The 21,726-nt window shown below is 40.0% G+C and overlaps 1 protein-coding gene across 2 annotated transcripts in view; it reads left to right on the forward strand.

The window, feature by feature from the left end:
- LOC145990855 (inactive dipeptidyl peptidase 10-like) overlaps nt 1–21,726 on the forward strand; it is a 621,213-nt gene that overhangs the window by 208,209 nt on the left and 391,278 nt on the right. The window contains exon 1 of one of the 2 annotated variants that reach the window (XM_083126290.1): nt 15,181–15,639. The exons of the other annotated variant lie outside the window; for it this stretch is intronic. Coding sequence (XP_082982416.1) covers nt 15,577–15,639 — 63 coding nt within the window. The 5' untranslated portion in view covers nt 15,181–15,576. Of the gene's footprint in view, nt 1–15,180; nt 15,640–21,726 lie in introns of those variants that run through there. 2 annotated transcript variants of the gene reach the window in all.

Genomic DNA, 21,726 nt, shown 5'->3' on the forward strand with positions numbered 1-21,726 from the left:
CGCGTGTATTACGTAATCGTCCAGTCGAACAAAACTGAAGTCTTGATAATGGCCATCAAGCGAGTGAACACGTTGAAACCAAACTTTAGAGAAGTGAGAAATAAGCACACATCAAATGAACTACATCGCTGGATAAGTACGAAATTGAAACTGAAACCCGAACAGGTTGTAAGTATAGAAGTAGACTATGGTAGAAAATGTGTTTCTGTGAATTGTCTAAAGCAACAGATGAACAGTTATTACGCCAGTCGAAAGGAGTGTGTATGTATAATGACGATGACGGCGAACATGAAGTGATAATGACGTGGGCAGATGAAAATCATGTGATAGTGCGGCTGCACGTCGTGCCGAGTGAAATGTCAGATGAAGCAATATATTCTGTACTAACTAACTACGGACAGGTGATCTTCCTTGATGACGAAACTTATTCGAGAGACCACATATACCCAGTGGCCTGCGGTGGCTCAGTCGGTAACGCGTCTGACTACCATGCTCAAGGTCTCGGGTTCGATCTCCGCCCGGTTCAAATCCGGGAACCTTTCTAACGTTGGAAGCTGCCCCGCGCTGGAGAAACCCTGGCGGGTAAAGACGGTCAGGGGCGTGATGCTGATCACATCACCCCCACTCATGACCGGGTCAAGAAAGTGTGGGGCGTCAGCCCCACACCCCCTATACGCCTTCATGGCGTGGTGCTAAGCACCGGGGATAACTTTACCTTTTACATATACCCAGTGAGAACCGGAAGGAAATTAGTAAAGATGAACTTGTCCCGTGTGTTACCTTAATATGTTACGATCAGTGGCGGCCGATATTGGGTCACGTACTATGGACAAGAGCGTACGTGTTCCTACTGTGATGCGGTCGATCATTTCTTTAACCAATGTCCTAGTCGCCAGAGGCCAACTGCACGCACAAGTGATAGCTCGTACGCAGGGAGAGTGCGACCCGCCCCATTCAACCTCAACAGCGCTGAAGAAGTGATGCACAATGATCGGACAGTACTTCCAGCTACAATAACCAAGACGCAAACTGAATCAACTGTAGACGCCAGTTACGATACAATAAAGGATGTCCCTTTAAGGCCGACCGAAGAAAACAGCACCCTGCCTAGTGTCGATCCCATGCAATGACGAGACAACAATCATGCCGCTAAGTATCCATACTACTAAGATAACTCCTGTGGAAACCATCGAGAACTCACCACCAGTAGATGCAGATTCTTCGCAGATGACACACATGGACCTGACTCTAGAACCCCCATCATTGCTGACCCTATCTTCACCCATACTGGGAAAGATGAAGAGGAAGAAGCCAAACACAGACCAGAATCACACCCACCCGGTGAAGAAAACGAACGAAAAGCGTTCACCATCGCCAGTGAAGTATACCCTGAACCCAAGTGTGCCCAACCCTTTGGAAACACCCCCCAAAACCCACGATGACGAGCACTCTAAATGCCGATTCTTCAGAAAAACCTGTAAGTACATGCCATGTTTTGGTTGTTTATATCATTAGTGTGTTATATGACGGCTCCCGTGTATCATTTTTCCACACTACATCTGAACAAACTATCCTCTACAGTCAAACACCATGCTTTGACTGATTATATAAAGAAAGGGCTCTCGATCTTCTTTTCCTACAAGAGGTCGGTACAGACGAATTTACATGTGGCCACGACTACACTATATATATTAATTTCACATACAACTCCACAAGTACTGCCATTTTGGTACGACAAGGTATACCTCTTAACAACACTTTCCTGCATCCCCCTGGGCAAATTACGTGCGTCAAAATAGGTAAAATCTGGTTTTGTAATATCTATTAGCCTTCAGGATCAGTGGTCCGCGAGGCACAAAACACTTTCTATGCAACAGAAGTGCCGACAGCTTTAGGGGGCAACCACCAACATATGTCCTTGCTGGGGATTTTAACTGTATGTTACGACGAAAAGATCAATATCCAGGGTTTAACTCATCCCTTAGTCTCTCTACTCTGGTCGAGGCCTTTCACCTAAAAGATGTCTTGGAAACCAAGCACCCACAACTGGAAGGATTCACCTTCATACTTCCAGACTCGGTCAGTCGATTAGACCGTTTCTATGTAAGTGCGAACTTATTACCCAAAGTGTCATCTATAAAGATTTTTCCCACTTGCTTCACCGACCACCTCAGTGTGCAACTAGACATGACAATCGACGCCAAAACTGCAGTTCGGGGACGGGGATACTGAAAACTTAATAGTGGGATTCTTCAAGATGAACAATTTCGAACAGCCTTCAAACATAAGTAGAAGGAATGGGAAAGTTTGAGCTGGCGCCAAACTGACATCATCACATGGTGGGACACGTTCCTGAAGCCGTATATCAAGCATTTTTGTATAGCATACACACGTATGATGCACACGGATTTCCATAAGAAATACAACTTCTATTATCGCGTACTCCACGAGTGACGACACAACTCATACGGGGCGACCCAGTCCTGAATTAACTGAAACGCATACAATCGGTCCTACTGAGGATGAACCACGAGCGAATGGCAGGTTTCGTGGTGAGAAGTCGTCTCTCAACAATTGACCCCCAAGAACAAGCCAGTATTTCCCATGTAAGCGCAGAACAGCGAAGTGGGAAAAGGAAACTCATAACGAGATTGCAACAAGGGGACGAATGTCTCACACAACCCTCAGACATTCGTCCATGCCTACAGAAGGTCGTTTCATGTCCATGGTAACAAAGTTAGAACCCACCTCACCTTAAGAAAAACCATGACGCTACGAGCGGTGGTGGTCCACATGATACCCCTGTCTTGTAGCAAAGGCTCTGCAGCGGAGTTTCCATTGGAGGAGACTGCATTGAAGAACACATTGGTCCAAACGATCATATTCGTCCTGACAAGCTTTCCAAAGACTCTCAATTGTGCAGGGCCGTCTGCTTCCCAAGGCTCGTTTCAACAACGGAAACCCACAAAAATCAATGGAAGAGGCATCGGGGGATTTCACTGGGATATCTGTAAAGGGGATTACATGAATGCCCGTTTCACGTGCCATCCGATCCATGTATGCCTGCGTGGACTTTGCCGTATGATTTGAAGCCTTTTCTTGGCAGATGACAACACGAGATGTGTCGCTGCCATAGAGAGAAGGAATATCATGCCTGTAAAGTGGCTCCAAAATGTTCGTCTGGTAATAGGCTGCATTTACTTTAGCCTTTTTATCCACTCTGTGCAGTGGAAGTTTGCCGTTATGGCAGTAGCGACCAACAACCATGAACCCGCGTGGAAAACTTTCAGCACATTCACGTACCCACTCAGATCGACCTCTTGCATCACGTGGACGATAGTAGATGGCCATTTTTTACCACATCCCGAACAGATACACCCATGCTTCATCCAGGGACACCACATACTTCCAGCGGTCCCCTGCCAGATGGCGTTCGTAGAGCTTCCGACTGTTAGTCTTCCTCTCCTGGACATGTGAGGCACGCAACTTATGAACTTGAGCCTTGTGCTTCCGCACAAGTTGTAAATCTTGGGCTATGATGCGATTTACAGTTGCGGGGAAACATTGCACTGCCTGTGCAATCACTCGTTGCGTTGCAGGGTTTTCACATCGCACCAAGGATCTCATTTTCCGCACAACATCGGAGGAACGCTTGGGCTTCCGATATGTCCGAGGCCCACTCTGACTGGTTCCAGCAACAGGCACAGTGCAAGCTCTATGGCGATTGAACACTGCATTGATACCCTTCTTTGACACATGGAATGCTTTCATGTGGCACTGTTTAATTATCTGGCTATAACTATAACCAACGTCGGAAAGGGCACAGATGTACCCCTCCCAAAAGACTGGAATTTTTGGTGCCATATAAACACTCACTCACACACCAACCATCGTCTTTGCAAGTCAACACACAGTACTTTCGTCCTACTGGCTCTTTCTGCTCTGTGCTATGCTTACGTGCTGCTCCTTGATGATCGAAATCGTTACCATCAACGTGAAACAACCTTCTGTATATGAACACTTTGCAACACAATTTAAGGCATCCGAGGCGGAAGAAGAACACGTGTCATACCCCGATATCCCCACTCTATCGGGAAGATGAAGCCATCTTAAATCAACCATTCACTAAGGAAGAAGTGGAAGCGGCCATCCAACAAGCTCAAAAAGGTAAAACTCCGAGCATAGACGGACTACCGATTGAATTATTTCAAACATTTTGGTCTACCATGGCAGACTTGCTTATGCGGTTGCTCAATGCCTGTTTTGCGCAGAAGTTAGGTCGTACAAGCTCGACAGGGATCATGGTCTTAATCCCTAAAGTGATACATCCCTTAACACCTGAACATTATCGCCCCATCACTTTGTTATGTGCCGATTATAAAATATTGGCACGAATATTAACGCGCCGACTACAACACTATACAGCTACCCTACTTCGCCCCCATCAATTTGTGCACGGAACTAATTGCAATGTAACTACCGTTCTCACTACCATACGAGACATCGATACTGTAATGAATAAAGCCCCTGACTCGGAAGCAGCTCTAGTAGCCCTGGACTTCAAAGAAGCATTTGACTCATTGTATCATCATTATCTATTTCGGCATTTAACTCATGTTGGATGCGGAGAATCCTTCGTAGATGCGATGAAGAGCCTATACACCCAGGCTCGGGTAGATTTGTGTGTAAATGGAACATTATCCTCGCCGTTTGTTCTTCAACGCTCTGTTAGGCTAGGTTCCTCCTTTTCATTCCTCGCCTTCTGTACAGCTCTTAGCCACTTCCTACACCAAATAAATCAGCCACTACGAGGAATACAAGCATATGGCATGACCTACCGAGCTTTTGCATACGCCGACGATGTCACAGTGGTGGTGCGTGATCATCAGGATTATGTTAATCTAATGGAAATCTTGGATCAATTACGAGTAAATACAGGCTTCTGTCTCAATAAAAAATACTACCCTTGAGGACAATGGCATGGAACTGGACAGAATCTGTCCCAATGACCGCGACGGACGTATTGAAAGTACTCGGGATCTACTTCTCGAGAAACCTGGTCGAGACTTCCAACCACACATTTCAAACCATAGTGCCCAAAATAAAAGCAGTATTACACTTCAACCGACTCCGCCAACTGTCACTAAGCGCTAGAATCAAATATGTCAACATTTATGCACTCTCGAAACTATGGTATGTGGCGCAAATACTACTCGTGCCTACCCAACCGGCTGCTAGAATCCGGAGAATGATCACACGCTTTCTCTGGCACGGTCACCTGTTCCATGTAGCTTATAACACACTATGCCTATCAACTCGACTTGGAGGACTAAACCTGCTGAGTATCGACCGACAAGCTCAAGCCTTATTTTTGCACCGCCATATCACCATAATAGTCCAGCATCAAGATAGCATCACGGCTCGTGTGCTACGCTCCATGCTGGACGAAGTGGAACTATGTGGCCCAATTTACCCAGGTGTTATACCCACTAAATTTATCTATTTACGAACAACCATAGTGGAAATTTGTTACATGTTGATGCTCCTTCCAAATGTGGATCCTTCTGATATAACAGTCAAATCTCTATAAAAAATACTGAAAACCCGGATGAAACATATTCCGCGTATTGTCCCATTATTCCCCAATGTGGGCTGGAGCATCTTGTGGAGAAACATAGCGGCGACCCACCTCCCCAATCGAGTGCGCTCCATATGGTACTTAACTGTACACGATGCTATCGTCACTAGAGTACGATTGCAGAGATACCTTATGGCAAACAACTCCCATTGTACCAAATGTGCACAGGACGACACCTTAGTGCATCGACTGACGACATGTGTGACAGTCGTTTAACATTGGAAACACCTTAAGAAGTTACTTGGAATCATATGCCGCCGCTCCCCGAATGACTTCACGGCGAACCATTTATTAACTCCATAGTTTCAGTATTTTCCTCTCACAAGAACACGTGCAGTGCAATTTCTCATAGGACATTACTTCTATTATGTGCTTGGCAACCAACCTCATGTACAAAAACTGTCATTCAAATTCTATGCCAGTGAACAATATTATCGCAATGATCAGATAACCTGTAAAGCCTTGTATGCAAATTTACTAGATGTGATCCTTTGAAATTCACGTCCAAATGTAAAATCTGTGTAAGTAATAGCTTATTTCAATAAAGAAAATTTTTAAAAAAAGTGGTTAGAGTTCTTGATTGAGCTGCTATCGGTTTTAAGTTCGATCCTCCTCACGAGGTGTTTGTTCTTTTATTTTGTCAATTATTCTTAATCAAGACCATTGTGGAATTCATTTGTAAAGCAGTGCATAGTGGCTACATTGTTCTGCATCTGGAATTTATAAAAAAAAATGAATTCACACGTTGAAAGGGATACATATATATAAGATTGTGAATTATGATACTCTAACGATAATTGTGTACTGCTTCAAAGACATTGACAAATATTAATGACATAAATATTTATATTCGTGGCAATTCAGGACATACTCATATTATTTAGTAAATGCCGATTTTGTTACACCCTGTCCCGCTTCCCGCGCTAGCTGATCGCTGGCTTTTCTAGCATAAAAACACGGTGTTGCTGCTGCAGACCGCATGAGCTCCCAAAGTTAGGCAGCAAAATAAAATACGCAACGTGGCAACAGCGTCTACGTAAGCGCCTGTCTTCTGGCTTCCATTGGCACCTCGCTGCCCAGCAGACGATTTATTTTCTCGTTTCTCATTGGCACCGAAACTGTTGAGCGATCGTTAGCGCGGGAAACGGGACAGGTTCTGACAAACGCGGTATAAATGACGGAGAACCTATAAGAACTTTTAAATAATTATTAGAAACATATATCTCTAGAAAACGCACAAGAATTATGGATTTGTTTTTGTTGTAATCGGAGATGAAATCAAAATCAAAGAGCAACTCCCTGTACATGTGTCATTGGCGCCAACTTCATGTAAATTTTATAGAAGGGGCAGGGTTGGCATAAGCAATATTGTATTTTTTATACTGAAAGAAAATGTATGATTTTCGACCTGCACGAAATCTGTAATAATAACAAAGGATACAACATGTTCAAAAATATCCTACAATGCTCTTAAATTTATCAGTTAATTGTTTTCTGACAGCAATTGAAAACTTGACACACAACATCTTTATATATTTTTGGGTAAAATCTCGATAACAATTCCTTAAATATGCTACACTACACTTACCAAATACACCCCTCCCCACATACCACATATAGTATATATACACACGAGGGTCATCCAGAAAATAAAGACCGTTTGGTTATACAAAATAAAAATACAATATTTATTAGAAAAAACAATTCTGTTACATTCCTGAAGCTTCCTTCACTTCTCTACATAATCACCTCCTACATTTAAACATTTGTCGTATCTGGGCACGAGCTTCAGAATTGCCATGTTATACTCTTCTGCTGCCAGTTCATTAAGCCAGGTGGTCACTGCATACTCTAACTCTTCATCACTTCCAAAACGTTTACCGCCCACAAACTCTTTCAGCTTAGGGAAAAGGTGGAAATCGCTAGGAGCAAGGTCGGGACTATAGGGTGGATGATCACAAATTTCCCATCCGAATTGATCCAGCAATTCTTGAGTTGCACCAGCAGTGTGAGGTGGGCATTGTCGTGCAGAAGCACAATTCCTCCAGAAAGCATTCCTCGCCTCCTGTTTTGGATGGCTCGCTGTAGTTTTCTTAGAGTCTCACAATAACGATTTGCATTGATCGTAGTGCCTTTTGGCGGAAATGCGCGAGTGGTCTTTTGTTTGAATGCAGTGACCACCTGGCTCAATGAACTGGCGGCAGACGAGTATAACGTGGGAATTCTGAAGTTTGTGCCCGGATACGACAAATGTTTAAATGTAGGAGGTGATTATGTAGAGAAGTGAAGGAAGCTTCAGAATGTAACAGAATTGTTTTTTCCAATAAATATTGTGTTTTTCATTTTGTATAACCAAACGGTCTTTATTTTCGAACACCATTAAGCCTTGTTTCCATGGTAACCAAAAACTCAATATGCTGTCCAAGGAAGAATTTATTTTATTTTAAAACATAAACTAAACGTTACGTTTCAACCTTCTAGCAAGGTCTTCTTCAGACTCGTACCAAATCCAAATGAAATAAGGTACAAAACAGGACGACATACAAGGGTCGTTCAAGGTTGACCGGGACTTTTATTTCTGCATAGGAAATAGGTAGCAGATGAAACACCAAACTATGTCAGTTTTTCAAAGTATTCTCCGTGCGCGCCGAGGCACAGTTGCCATCGTTCTGGCAGCTCCCGAATTCCTTTGGGAAAGAACTTGGTTGTTGTCGTAGCCACTGGAGGACATCGCTCCGCAGTGCTTCGTCTGTCGTGAATTTCTTCCCTCCCAGATGGTCTTTAAGGGGTGCAAACAAATGATAATCACTTGGGGCTAAATCCGGACTGTAGGGGGGATGGGGCAGAACTTCCCAGCGCATGTCGGCCAGAGTTGTTGTTGTCACATTGGCCGTGTGAGGGCGGGCATTGTCATGGAGAAGAATGACATTTCCAGACAACATCCCAGGTCTTTTCTTGCGAATAGACTTTCGTACAGCACCACTCAACAATGTGGAGTAATACTGGGCATTAATCGTGCTCCCTTTGTCCAGAAAATCCACATGGATAACGCCCTTCATGTCCCAGAAGACACTTGCCATGATCTTTCCAGCGGACCACTGCGCTTTTCTTTTCTTGGGGGGCGGGGAACCTATATTCCGCCACTCCATGCTGCGTCTTTTGGTCTCTGGGGTTGAATTATGCAACCATGTTTCATCACACGTGATGATGGATTGCAACAATTCATCACCTTCTGCCCGAAACCGATTCAGAAGCTGTTCACAGACCGTCCTGCGTGTCCACTTCTGATCGAATGTCAGCTGACGGGGAACCCACCTTGCACAGATTTTGCGGAAGCGTAAGTGGTCGTGAATGATTGTCTCAACACTCCCGATACTGATATTCACCTCGGCAGCAATATCCCGCACTGTTACTCGCCCGTTCTCAAGAATCATTTGCTCAACACGTGCGATATTCACTGGTGTGACTGAAGTCGGGCGAATATGTCCGTGCACTTCATTTGTCACCAGCTCCCGTCCTTCACGAAACTGCTCACACCATTCGTACACTCTTGTCCGCGACATCGTTTGTTCACCATACTGTGCTTGCAATCGTCTGAAAATCTCAGCTGGTTTCACTTTCTCCTTCACGAGAAATTTGATTACACACCGCTGCTCCACAGCCACAAACACACTGCTTGCCGCCATGTTCGCTGCAACTGCTGCGCATGCGCGAAATACGTCATGCCGGGCGCTAGTTACTCGGGAAGGAATACATTACGTCACCCGCACGTTTCATCATGATCCAGCTATTCATCGATTTTTTACGTACGAAAATCCCGGTCAACCTTGAACGACCCTTGTATATACAAGAAAATCACTGCCCTCCAGACACAAGATTATTAGAAAGTTGTTTATCTGGAACATTCATTTCCAGGTGTTCCAGCAGGTGGCCTTCTCCTATCTACTGCTGTTTCACCTAACAGGTGATTTAGATAAAGAAAAACTAGATTGACAAAAACTAGTTTTCAGTTAACGGCTAAATTATAGAGGCTAACATACTTTTCTTGGCAACAGGAAAAAGTAATGCATGTTAAGATTACTACTTGGTGCCTTCGCTTGAATGTTCAATGCGACTGAAGCCATTTTCATCATGGGATGAGTTTCTGTCAGGTTTATCATCTGCCTGAAATGAGGATCCCTCTGGCTGTTCGTTACTGAAAGTGTCGACTGGAAATGCTTCCCTACGCCATTTGCATCTGCAACCACCGAAGGCAATTGAACATGGGCGAGGAATAAACACGGGCTATAAATACGTCCAAAAGTCGCTTCCTGAGAAAGCAGCCCCTCCACAGCCCAATCGGCGAAATTAAAGGGATCCGAGTGTTTGCGGAGAGAATCATGGTGTACCAGGGAATTGCATCATTAAAGGAAACATTCTGTCGTTCTGGAAACATAAGTAGCTCCATCCATTTCTCAATTTCAATCTTCAAATCCACTGATGCTTTTAACATCCTTATATTAAAAATATATATCAACTAATTGACAAGTGCCATACAAGATACCGACCCTCAAATTTATATCCTCTCTGTCTCTTTTTCTATTTGGGGTTTACCCTGAGGAGTAGTGAGGTCAAGTAGTCCCGGGTTCGATTCCCGCTGCACACATCAAATTCATACAAGGTAATCAACGAAGAAGGGGATAAAAGCTGCTCCAATCAAACGTCTAGGTGCGTCAGATAGGGACTTGATACTAAGATGCATCTGATTTTATAAATATTACTTACGGAATGAATATCATATTACCCTACTCACTCAAATGTGTCACGTATTTCATAAACTTGCTTGAAAAGAAAAATAAGTTATTTTCAACCCTTACGATATATTAATTTCATTCTGATGTGCAGAAAAATGTTAGTATCTTTCTTTTGGAATAAAATAATGAAGTTTAATACGCTATTCATTTTCAACTTCCTGCTTGTGTGATTTTCAATGTCTTTATAAACACTTTCTAAAAAAATATATATTAATTTACTACCATAAAATGCACGAAAATCATCAATTGAATTAATGATGCAATGATTGATTGATTTTCTTTATTTTGACTCTATATTCTGCAACTTTTGGTTATTCGCAAAGACTGAATGGTTGTGGGTTATTGGATGAAGGGACAATTACAATCACAAGAGGATTGTACTGGTTGTGAGTCCAGACGCTATATGCAGCCCAGAGTGTACCACATGGAAGAGAGTTTGATGCTTGAGTGTCTTTTGAATAGGTCCCATCTTACACCCGGATGAAAGTAGAAGAAGTTTAAGAAGGTTTCTCGATTAATCATAATACATCAATGCATCTAATTACAGACGATAAATGATGAAACCAAGAACCAAAGAATCACACGGTCGGTTGCATCAGTTGATGTAATTAAAGTGCATAAAATAAATTTGATGGACGTTATTTTCTGTGTGTGAAGATGCACTGCACAGTGGTTCGGATCACACATTAAACTCCAGCTGAAGATACAGTTAGTCTGTCTAAATATATCGGAGATTTAATGAAACAAACATACTGGGTGTCTACATGAACCTCCCTGATTTCAAATCACAATTTTGAGGAAACTATTCGACATAGAGCTTTGCAGTTTGCTGCATCGTGTAAAGAAACTCCAAACTTTTTTTTGTAGATGCTTAATGATTTACAACGATGACGATAGCACAAGAGAGAGGGCAGTGCGTGGTGCGGTATGCGGAAACGAATTCGCCAATTTAGTCCGAAGGCCTTTCAGATATGCGTTTGAAGGGGAGACACCAGACGAAAAGACAATTAAGGCTTGGTATGACAACTTGGTATCAACTCCATCACCCCTGACATGCATGTCAAAAAGTTTCCAAATAATTGTAATTTGAAATCACGGAGTTTTCATGTTGACATCATGTACCTCTATCTGGTATTTCTAAACTTGAACCGCTGGAAGCTACTTGGTTCTACTACTGGGTAGAGCATTGACGTGTCTCGTCCCTTCCCTTGTATATTTCCAATCGCAATATCCTACAGAGGTAAAAAAGAGACAACAATTGCCAAAAATTACAAACAAAATTTTTATTACCAAAGCATTCCACGTGTCCCTATCTTCTGCTAGATCAATCCAATCTTCGATCATACTTACTATCTTCAGTCAGGTTTATGTTATAGACTGATCGATTGATGGGATTATTTACGTCGCTTTTGTGCCACTTTTGGCTAATCACGATGATGAGAATGAGTGACGATACATGAAATTGTTAATTGGACACTCAATACCCATGCCCAGGTCGGTATTCGAGCCCTTATTCTCTGTTTGTTGACAAGAATGTCAGAATAACAGGTGAACTGTCAATTGTGAAGATTCAAAATAAAAAGAGAATACATAAGAACAGAATACAGATGAACGGAAATCCTTTGGTATTTAACACAAGAAGAGAAAATATAGTAATACCATAAATATATAATATAGCCTATGTCGGAAAATGTTTGAAAATATGAAAATTGTATGTATGCAAAATATGTGCAAAACAATAATATATGTAAAAATATGGAAAATAAAAATTGTATTTTTCGAGTTTACATACCACGATTCGCAAAGATAAAACAAAATAACATTGACTTTTACATCATATGAAGATGATCCGTTCTCTGCTAATTAGTAGTGATATGTCAATATTGAACTGTAATGCGAACGCTTTTATTCTCGTATTCTGAGTGACAGTCAACAAAACCCTCTTATCTCAAAAATGTCAAAGAAAAGATCTTGAAACATGGAGTATTATTTTTAAAAGAAGCATTTCCAAAACAATTAAGTAATTTTTTGAACTACACAAGAACTTAAATAACAGCAAAGGAAACATAGTGTTAAAAAAATATGGAACAATATTTGTTTTCTAACGGCAATTGACACACAGTAGATTTATGAGCTCGGTAACAATGCCTTTAAAACACAACTCTACAGGATACAAATATAAACACACAGGATGATGTTGCCTAAATATTGGTACGACATTTTAAAAAATATATACACTATGCTCTCGTTTACTTTGTTCGGCAAATTTTCATATCTTCTCTTTTTTCTACTCTTTATGACGTTACAGCGTCGAATATGCCTTTTAAATATTCGATAGTTCACTTGTTCAGGAACTTCTGAAAGCATTAACAGTCCATAGCATGGAACTGGAATAATTGATTCAATTGCTTTGTTTTACATCGCTTTTTGTGCCACTTTTTGGCTAATTTACGAAGATAGGGATGAGTAATGATACGATGAAATTAAAGAATGGACACTTACAAACATCCATGTACAGGCCGGGATTCGAACACTGTACCCCGGGGTCGTAGCGCTAACCACTCCGCCACGGGGGCTGGCGGAACGTGAATAAAAACACAATAAGAACCTGTTTGTTTGTTTACTTGAGTTTTTCTTTTAAGTCGACTGTGTGCACAAAAATGCTTATCGGGACCGGACCTACATTTTAAAATGAAATCCGAACCCCTATATGTCTCCAACCGCTATCGAATCCGAGACTCCTTAGATCTAAAAAAAAAAAAAAAAAAAAAAAAAAAAAAAAAAAAAAAGGCGATGACGTTACCATTACGCCATCTGGGAGGCCGATATAACATAACCTTACGGTTCAGCAGTGTCTTATACATAGGACACTTGGTTTATACTGCATAAACAATTCCATCTAACCACTTCTCATTCTCATTGCCGCGATTAGTCTATAGAGACAGATATTAGACGCAGAATAATACAAATACACATATTATGTCGAGCTTATTAATGTACTATATACTATGACGCAATTTTAAGAAATGACGTATTTGTAGTAATAGTGGTTATATACCAACCTGTGTGTTGCAATCTCCACCATAATTTCTACATTATCTGTGTTTCGGATGTTTGTTTGTTTGTTTCAGTTGGGTTATAATTCATTTTATGTACAGATAGGCTAATTCGGACTCGACCTACAGTTAAAGTGGGATCCTAACCACTCTGCAATGTGCCTCCACCGGATATCGAACCGGGGATTACTTGATTAAAAGGCGACGACGTTGCCACTACGCCATCAGAGATGTGTATGTAATTGGTAAGGAAAGTAAATTATTATTATTTTCACAAACAGAGGGTTGGTTATTAGTGTATTTCAATATTTTAGTTCATTGTAAATTAAACTCCTGAGAATTATGTGTGTTTCTGTGTGCATGGGTATGTTTGTTCATGTAATTATGTCCGTATGTATATACATGTGTATAGTCATGAATGTACGTATGCATATAGATATGTATCTTGTTATACTTCTGTAAATATCATTTATTAGATTTATGCTCTGTATAAATTTGTGCTGGTATTTTTTGTGCAATGATTAGTGTAGTTATGATTTTATATTTCTTTCTTCTATTGTTTTGTATTGTTGTAATTGTAATTTTTGAATAGTTTTATTTTTACTCTATGTACAGTCATGGAAACATGTACTTTCCCCATACACCGTTAATACCAGTAGTCTTATGGGGGAAATATTTCTTTCCACGCTGTAGAGAAAGACTGTAAATAAATCAATTGTGTGTGCCTCCCAGATGCTATAGTAGTTTCATCCTCGCCTTGTAATAAAGGGGTCCCGGGTTCGAATCCCGGTCGGGCTTGGTTGTTTGTGAATGTCCATTCATCAATTTCATCATTTCATCACTCATCCCCATCTTCGCAAATTAGCCAAGAGGCACAAAACGCGAAGTAAAATAAACTAAATCAAATCAAATCAAAATCAAAAGATGCACTTTAAAGTGTAGGTCAAGTTCCGACGAGCATTTCTGTGCATAAACTGTAGTTAAAACAAAAACTCAAACAGGTTCATTATATGACAATTTTAGAAGAAAGAGACCCTAATGCAAACGTTACTTCCGCGTAGTACACTCCTGACTATACTTCATCCGTTTCATTTCATCACTTAATACTTGGCGAGAAGGTTATGACCACCACGAACCCGCCGTTGGACACGCCAGTAATTTAAAGCCAATAAGATTTTACTTTTTAAAATATGAACGTGATTTGTTATATCCTGAACGCACAGCAGACATGGCAAAGAAATATACTCTCTTTTCTTGTCTGAAAAAAGTTAAGAGATCCAATTTAAAAAGATAATGTAAGCAATGCATCAATATAAATATATTGATACAGGTCACGTGGTGCGTGTCAATAATGGGCTACAAGAACAGCCGAATAAAGCATTCACATTTTGACATTCATCCGAAGAACCTCACACACTTCCAACACCATTCACAGTCAAAATCGCCTCCACGTCTGTTCGAGGAATCCGGTGGCAATTCATCGATTTCTGAAGCTCTATCATAAAAGACTGGAAGGGAGCCGATTCATCAACAAACCATGTTCACTTGAGACGCCACGGTCGCACTTCTTATATTTTATTGGCTGACGGCTCCCCCGGACGACACTTCGGGAAAGATCGGCAATATTCGGGCCGTCGAGGGGCCTCGCTTTCTGCCCGAGCAAAATTCGTTCCTGCTGGCAGTTGGCGTAATATTCAGCTTCGTGCGTGTGACGGGATTTTGAAGCGCCATGGCAAAATTGTAAAAAACAAATGACTCTTGGTTTCATGGTTGTTATCCCACGCAATAAACACCGAGGGACGAACGTAGTAACCGTAGAATAAACATTCAAACAGGATCGTCGCGTTAAACTGCTAAAAAAGTCAAGATTCTTGTTTCCGATTTGTGTTGAATTCTCATCGTTACTCTTTAATCTGTCAATATATCGTTGTGGTAGGTGGCGTGTGATCGCTCGAGTGTTTGTGGACCTGCTGTCTGACGTTTGTGGAATCCCCGCTTGTAAACATGGCTTTACACGTGCACGTGTTCAGGCACCCACTTGTTGGCTCGCGTGTTTCGTGATCAGTGAGTGGAAAGGTCAACGCGTGCTATGAGCTCCAGCGAAAAGAGCGAGAAGAAATCGGAAGTGCGTCGAGTCACTCTCCCTAAAGAGGTATTTTTCAATTACTATTTCCCAATTTCCAATTTATTACATAATTTTACGTTGTTGACGCAATCGTAATTGTTACTCGTTTGTTCTAGCTTAAGGCTCGTCGTCATAGTTACTATTATTATATTAATTAATATTATCTTTGGTGGTGTATGTTATTATATCCCTATACATGAGTTCAATATCTATACGCGTGGTTCAAATTTTCTACGTGTTGTTAAAACTCTCTACTGTGGTTGAAATTATCTACACGTAGTTCAAATTCTCTACACGTATTTTAAATTCTCTTCACTTAGTTCAGATTGTCTACACGTAGTTCAAATTATCTTTACGTAGTTTTAATTTTCTACACGTAGTTCAATTTCTCTACACGTTGTTCCTATTCTCTACACGTATTCCTTGTGTGTGGTTTGAATCCTCTACATTATTTCAAATTCTCTTAGCTTAGTTCAAATCCTATACATGTAGTTAAAATTCTCTACACTCGGTTTAAATTATCTACCTGTAGTTCAAATTCACTCCACGTAGTTCATATTACATACATGCAATTTATATTTTCTGCACGTAGTTCAAATTCTCTTCATGTAGTTCAGATGAAGGGATAGGGAGGGAGGGAAGTAAGTCAACGCTCGTCAAACTCTCCAGAGAAATGATATTTTAATTGCAATGAACAGGTAAAAAAGAACATATGCTTTGACAAATGGAAGTGTCCAATGTATGAAGCGGAAGAAAGCGTGTTGTAATATCCAGCATCAACATGGCAGGAAATGACAACACTAGCTCGCATACAAAGAAAATTTACTTACCTTTTCCCCTGACCTTTCAGTTCTCAATTCTCTACACGTAGTTCAAGGTTTTTACACATAGTTCAAATTCTCCATACGTAGTTCAAATTCATTTCACGAATTTGAAATTCTCTTCACGTAACTACAACTTCATGCAGTTCAAATTCCGTCCACGTGGTTCATATTTTCTACATATAGTTCAAATCGTCAGCTTTTTCTAGTAGACAGATTCCACGCATTACAGGGCATAAAAAGTATCCTATAGCTTCATTCGTCTTAACTATAACCCTGAACCTTGGCTAAGAATATGTGAGAGGAAATATATAAAAGAGAAATAAAGTGAATGATTTCGTATGACATATCGATTAGTTTCTCCAGTGCCAGACGTCGGCAATTTTTAAAGCTTTAGAACGGTACGTGGTTTTCTCATATACCTACTCTTGGTGCATATATTCAGAATATCATATTGATCCAGAAAGAAATATAAGTGTCAGTGATACGAAGATCACGTTTATTCTGCTCTGTTCTTCTCCAATAGTTCTTCATCATACGTCAGATTAACGTAAGAGGAGCATCAAATTATAAACAAAATTCTGTGCCACTGACATTTATTTATATTTACGTATAACCCAAAATGAATTTGTTTCAGTGACTTTTATATTGTTTATAAACCAAAGCAAATATATATCCTCAATTTTTAAAACAAATACAAAAAATGTACTTCTTATTATGAAAATTTCGAAATAGGGACATTATTATCTTTTATTCTTTTATTTATTATCTACTATAATTACATTGATTAATTGAATTAAAAGTTTTGGGTGCGTCGGCACATTAGGCCATTTTGGACCCTTTTATGTATGCGGGGAAATATCCCCTTATCTAAAATTCTGACCGAAAAAGTTAAAACAAGGGGCGTAAAAAGTCCCTCGGTTTGGTTGATTGAGTTGCTGTTTTAAATCCACTTTATGCACAGTAAGACTAATCGGAACTGGACCTACAGTTTAAAGCAGGATCCGAAACACTATGTGCCTCCACAGGGTATCGAACCGGGGACCAAAAAGCCCCTTGGGAAAAATTAAGAGTGCATGGTTGTAGAAACACCTGCACCAAAAGAAGTACAACACATAAAAAAGTCAGAATGTATTAAAAGTTTCCTCAAAGACGGTGGAAGAGACCAGCTCTTCGCAAAAATCTAAAAACATTGGATAAAACACTGTTTCAACAGGGATGACAAACATCTGGAAAGATTAAAATTCAGTCTGAGGATAGCAAAGTCGGTTAAGACATTTATTTATAAACAATATGTATGCAAATCATGACCTGATGTCTCAGATGGTGCAAGCAACCTACCAACTGTACTGCATAATTTACATTCATCCTCTGACATTGTTTTAATAATTTAATTATAATTAAATCACGAAAACTTCGGTGGGCATGGAAAGTAGGACGCATAGGAGAAGGTAGAAAAGTTAATAGAGTTCTTGTTGGAAAACCTGATGGTAATAGATCTATGGAAAAGCCAAGGCGAAAAGAGAATGACAATATTAAGACGAGCCTTAACGGAATTGGTAAGGATAGTCAATAATAGATTAATTTTGCCCGGGAGAGGTGGAAACATATTTTGCTATGGCAAAAACCTTTGGGTTTAGAAATACCAGAGTTGGTTAAAATGCCAATGATATTAAAAGTGTTTCAAATTAAATATACGTGCCATAAAATTATCTACTCTTTTGTTTTTATCATCAATTTTTCACAAAACTTGTAGTTAAATGTTATAGGAATATAGATCTTAAGAGAAAATTATTACCTTTGGTTTCCCGCAGATGAGCCCGAAACACAAATTTTGAGTATTTTTGTTAATGACACACTTCAGTCTAGGTTTCGATTCTTTCCCTTCTGGTTCAGTTTTCACCACATCCTTTTACATACGATCTTTGTTTTTCCATCGGTTTTCGTATCGTTGAAAATCTTCCCGTTGGGTTACTGGGCTTCTTCTCCGCTACGTTTTACAACACACGATGTGGTTGATAGTTTTTAAATTTTCGTAAAATATGTGTTCCTTGCAATATTTACACAAAGGAAGAAATGTCACAGATGAGCTCAAATGTTATGTTAGGTTGCAAGCATACAGGCGGCAAATGCTTTGATGTCATGTATGTTTCTGTGGTCTCTGAGCGCCAATTTGATGACACCCTGTATATATTGAATCTCCTCTTTAAATTACAAAAGTTCCGGGTTCGAATCTCGACCTCAGCATGTGTGTTCTTTGTGATTGTTCCTTCGTCGATTTCAGTATACCATCACTCTTACTCATCGTCGCGATTAAGCATAAAGGTAAAAAACGACGCTAAATAACAAAAATCAAATCATTCTAACTACAAAAATATTTACGCTTTTATAGCCTTATATGTACAAAAGAAAATTAGGTATGAATCGTAAATAAAATATTAAATTTTATTTACATCAAAAAATTTATTAAAAAATAAAAAAATATTAAAAAGAATTAAAAACTTATTTTACAAATTCAAGTTTTTAAAATTTTAACAACCCATGCTTTGATGCACTACGGAAACATCGACGTGTAAGGGTAAATAATGGATCGTGGAGAAGGGAGCATCGATCCGTAACAACACACTATTTGAAACCAGGACTCTTAGTTAAGCAGTTTGACAGGTAACAGATAGTCCTCGGACACCACATTGATAAATCAGGTGGTTGGTGATTGTGGCGGATAATCGAACTAGAGTTGAATCTGCTTCCCTCTTCCACGAGCAAAATGAAATTTACATAAGTTTGTCGTAGTCTCTCTTCTGGGAACACATAACCTTACAGGTAACCTTGGGAATTTCTTTGTTGCTATGCAGATTAAACATGTCCGTTTAAGTCACTTGGCAAAGCAACAACAAACTGTCGGCCATTTCCAACGTGACAGGAGCCTTATTGCACAGAATAGTACTTCTTGGAAAGTAAATAATGTAACATTTACTTCATAAGAGAAGTGTGCAATTATTCTTGGATCAAATAAAAAAAATGAAGAAAGAGCAGACGAGATCTTCTATTATGGCACCAGCACAATTACTTTGCTTAGAAATATACAGCGTGAGTCAGAAATATGACTACACGTTTGAAGTAAACGTAATGTGTTTACTGTACATTGTAGAGGGAAATGGTGACTGTTATGTTAAACTTGAAACTTCAGTATTTCATTTCAGATAATAGTCAAGCTCCCGAGCTTATGTCATTAGCCAAGATGGCGCTAAACGTACAGCAGCAAGTTACAGTTGCAGCGTGGACAATTCTAGACCAGAATAATCGTGAGACTAGCGAGATGTGATTTTAACGTAATAATGTTGCTGTCGACTGTTAGCAAGTAGGCTAGAGAAAACTGCTGCTTACATCAAATCGTTGTTTAGTTTAAACCCATTGCTGTACACACAGCTCTCACTATTATTGTGGTATGTAATTGCCCACGCTGCAACTGTACTTGCTGCTGCATGTTGAGTACCATCTTGATTAATAACGTAAGCTTGAGCGCCGTGATATTTATCTGAAATGAAACAATGACGTTTCAAGTTTAATATACCATTCACTTTTTCCCTCTACATGTACAGTCGGAGAAAGAATTACCTGGGCCACGGGACCTAGAATTTCGTAACGTCTTAAAGCCTGTTGTTTATGCAACCCAAATGACAAATTATTCGCTTAAGTTTGTCTGGTGGATCTGAGTTCTCGGGAAGGATTGAGCATTGAACAACAAACAACAGCTGGGTGCTACGTGGCCTCAAGAAGAACATTTCAGCAACTGTTTTCTTAACAAGATCAGCCACACGCTAATTGTTTAAGTCCAGTTTATGTACTGGACCTACAGATTAAAGTGGAATCCGAACCAAATGTTCCTCTATCTGGTATTGAATTCGGAAGCCTTCGATTACATGTCGAAGACGTTAACACTACGCCATCGGAGAGGCAATGGAACGCCTTGAGAAAGACACGAGTGAAACCATATTTGGCGTAAATTTTAAAAATAAGATAATATTTTGTGGTCACAGTTTAGAACCGTGGGAGAGGCATAGATTTTTTTTGTCCCATCGTCCATTTCACGAGTTTATAATTCTTCCTCAGCAACACGATTAATACGAGTCGTAGAAGATAAGCGAAGCAAAATAACTGAAACAGAAATAAAAGGAAAAAGCGAAACAAATTTTATCCATAATATTCTGCAGTCACTTCAGTCGTGTTCAAGGAATGCTACCTTTAAAGAGAGCCGTGGTCTCTAACGTGTCTTTTCCGCTTCCTTTGTGCTCTCGATTCCCTCTGTCACGATTGGTCTAAAACTAATTAATGCGACGTTAATTAAACAATCCAAACAACGAAACAATGCACAATCAACTGCTCAACATTCCAATTTTTTTCGAATCGGAAAACAATTGAGATGCTGTAAAATGAAGCAAGATGCAGTAATAAACTGGGAATTTGGTACGGCATAGAATTAAATCGGTGAAGATGTTCCATTTGATTTGATTTTTGTTATTTAGTGTCGTTATTCTTTCACTTTTTGCAAATAGCGACGATGAAGATGAGTAATGAGTGATGATATGATGACATTGATTAACGGACACTCACCAAGAACACCCATGGCCAAGCCGAGATTCGAACCAGGGACCCATGCTGTAGAAGCGCGCTGTGCTAACCACTCCGCCACGGAAGTTGGTTAGGGGTGGACATTAAACCATATTTTGTGTGCCCAATTGGGATCAATCAATGGAATGACTAGGCATATTATATTATTAATATATTCATATCATAAAATCACGTCTTATTATTCGGCACGAAGTAACATCATAGACATTCAATCTTGCATTATTGCCTTTCAACTATTTCTTCGACTTCAGGTTAATAACATCAATAAGATAAATTATGAAACAAATGATAATGAATGTGGGATATTGACAGTTATTTCGAATTACCTGACACAAGCAACATTAAGCAGACTCGGTGCGCAAGCTCATTAAGTGATCAACCTTCGATCTCGTCACCAAAGTTCCCCGATTTGAGTATCGTCCTTGTCACAGGTGTTTGAGTATTTCGTCATTAATTTCATGTAATGGTCACTCGTCCGCGACTAGGAAGAAAAGTGATGTTACGTAACAAAACTAATAAAAATAAACATGATCGAAGAGTACTTATTTCATCTCTCACGAAATCTCCTATAAAATCGGGATATATGAAATATATGTATCTTCAGATACTTTTTTTTTTATATATTTAACTAGCCAAGACCGAGAACGGGAGAGCAATTTTC

Source organism: Lepisma saccharinum, chromosome 8 (assembly GCF_977018435.1).
Source record: "Lepisma saccharinum chromosome 8, izLepSacc3.1, whole genome shotgun sequence".
NCBI classification, from domain to species: Eukaryota; Metazoa; Arthropoda; class Insecta; order Zygentoma; family Lepismatidae; genus Lepisma; species Lepisma saccharinum.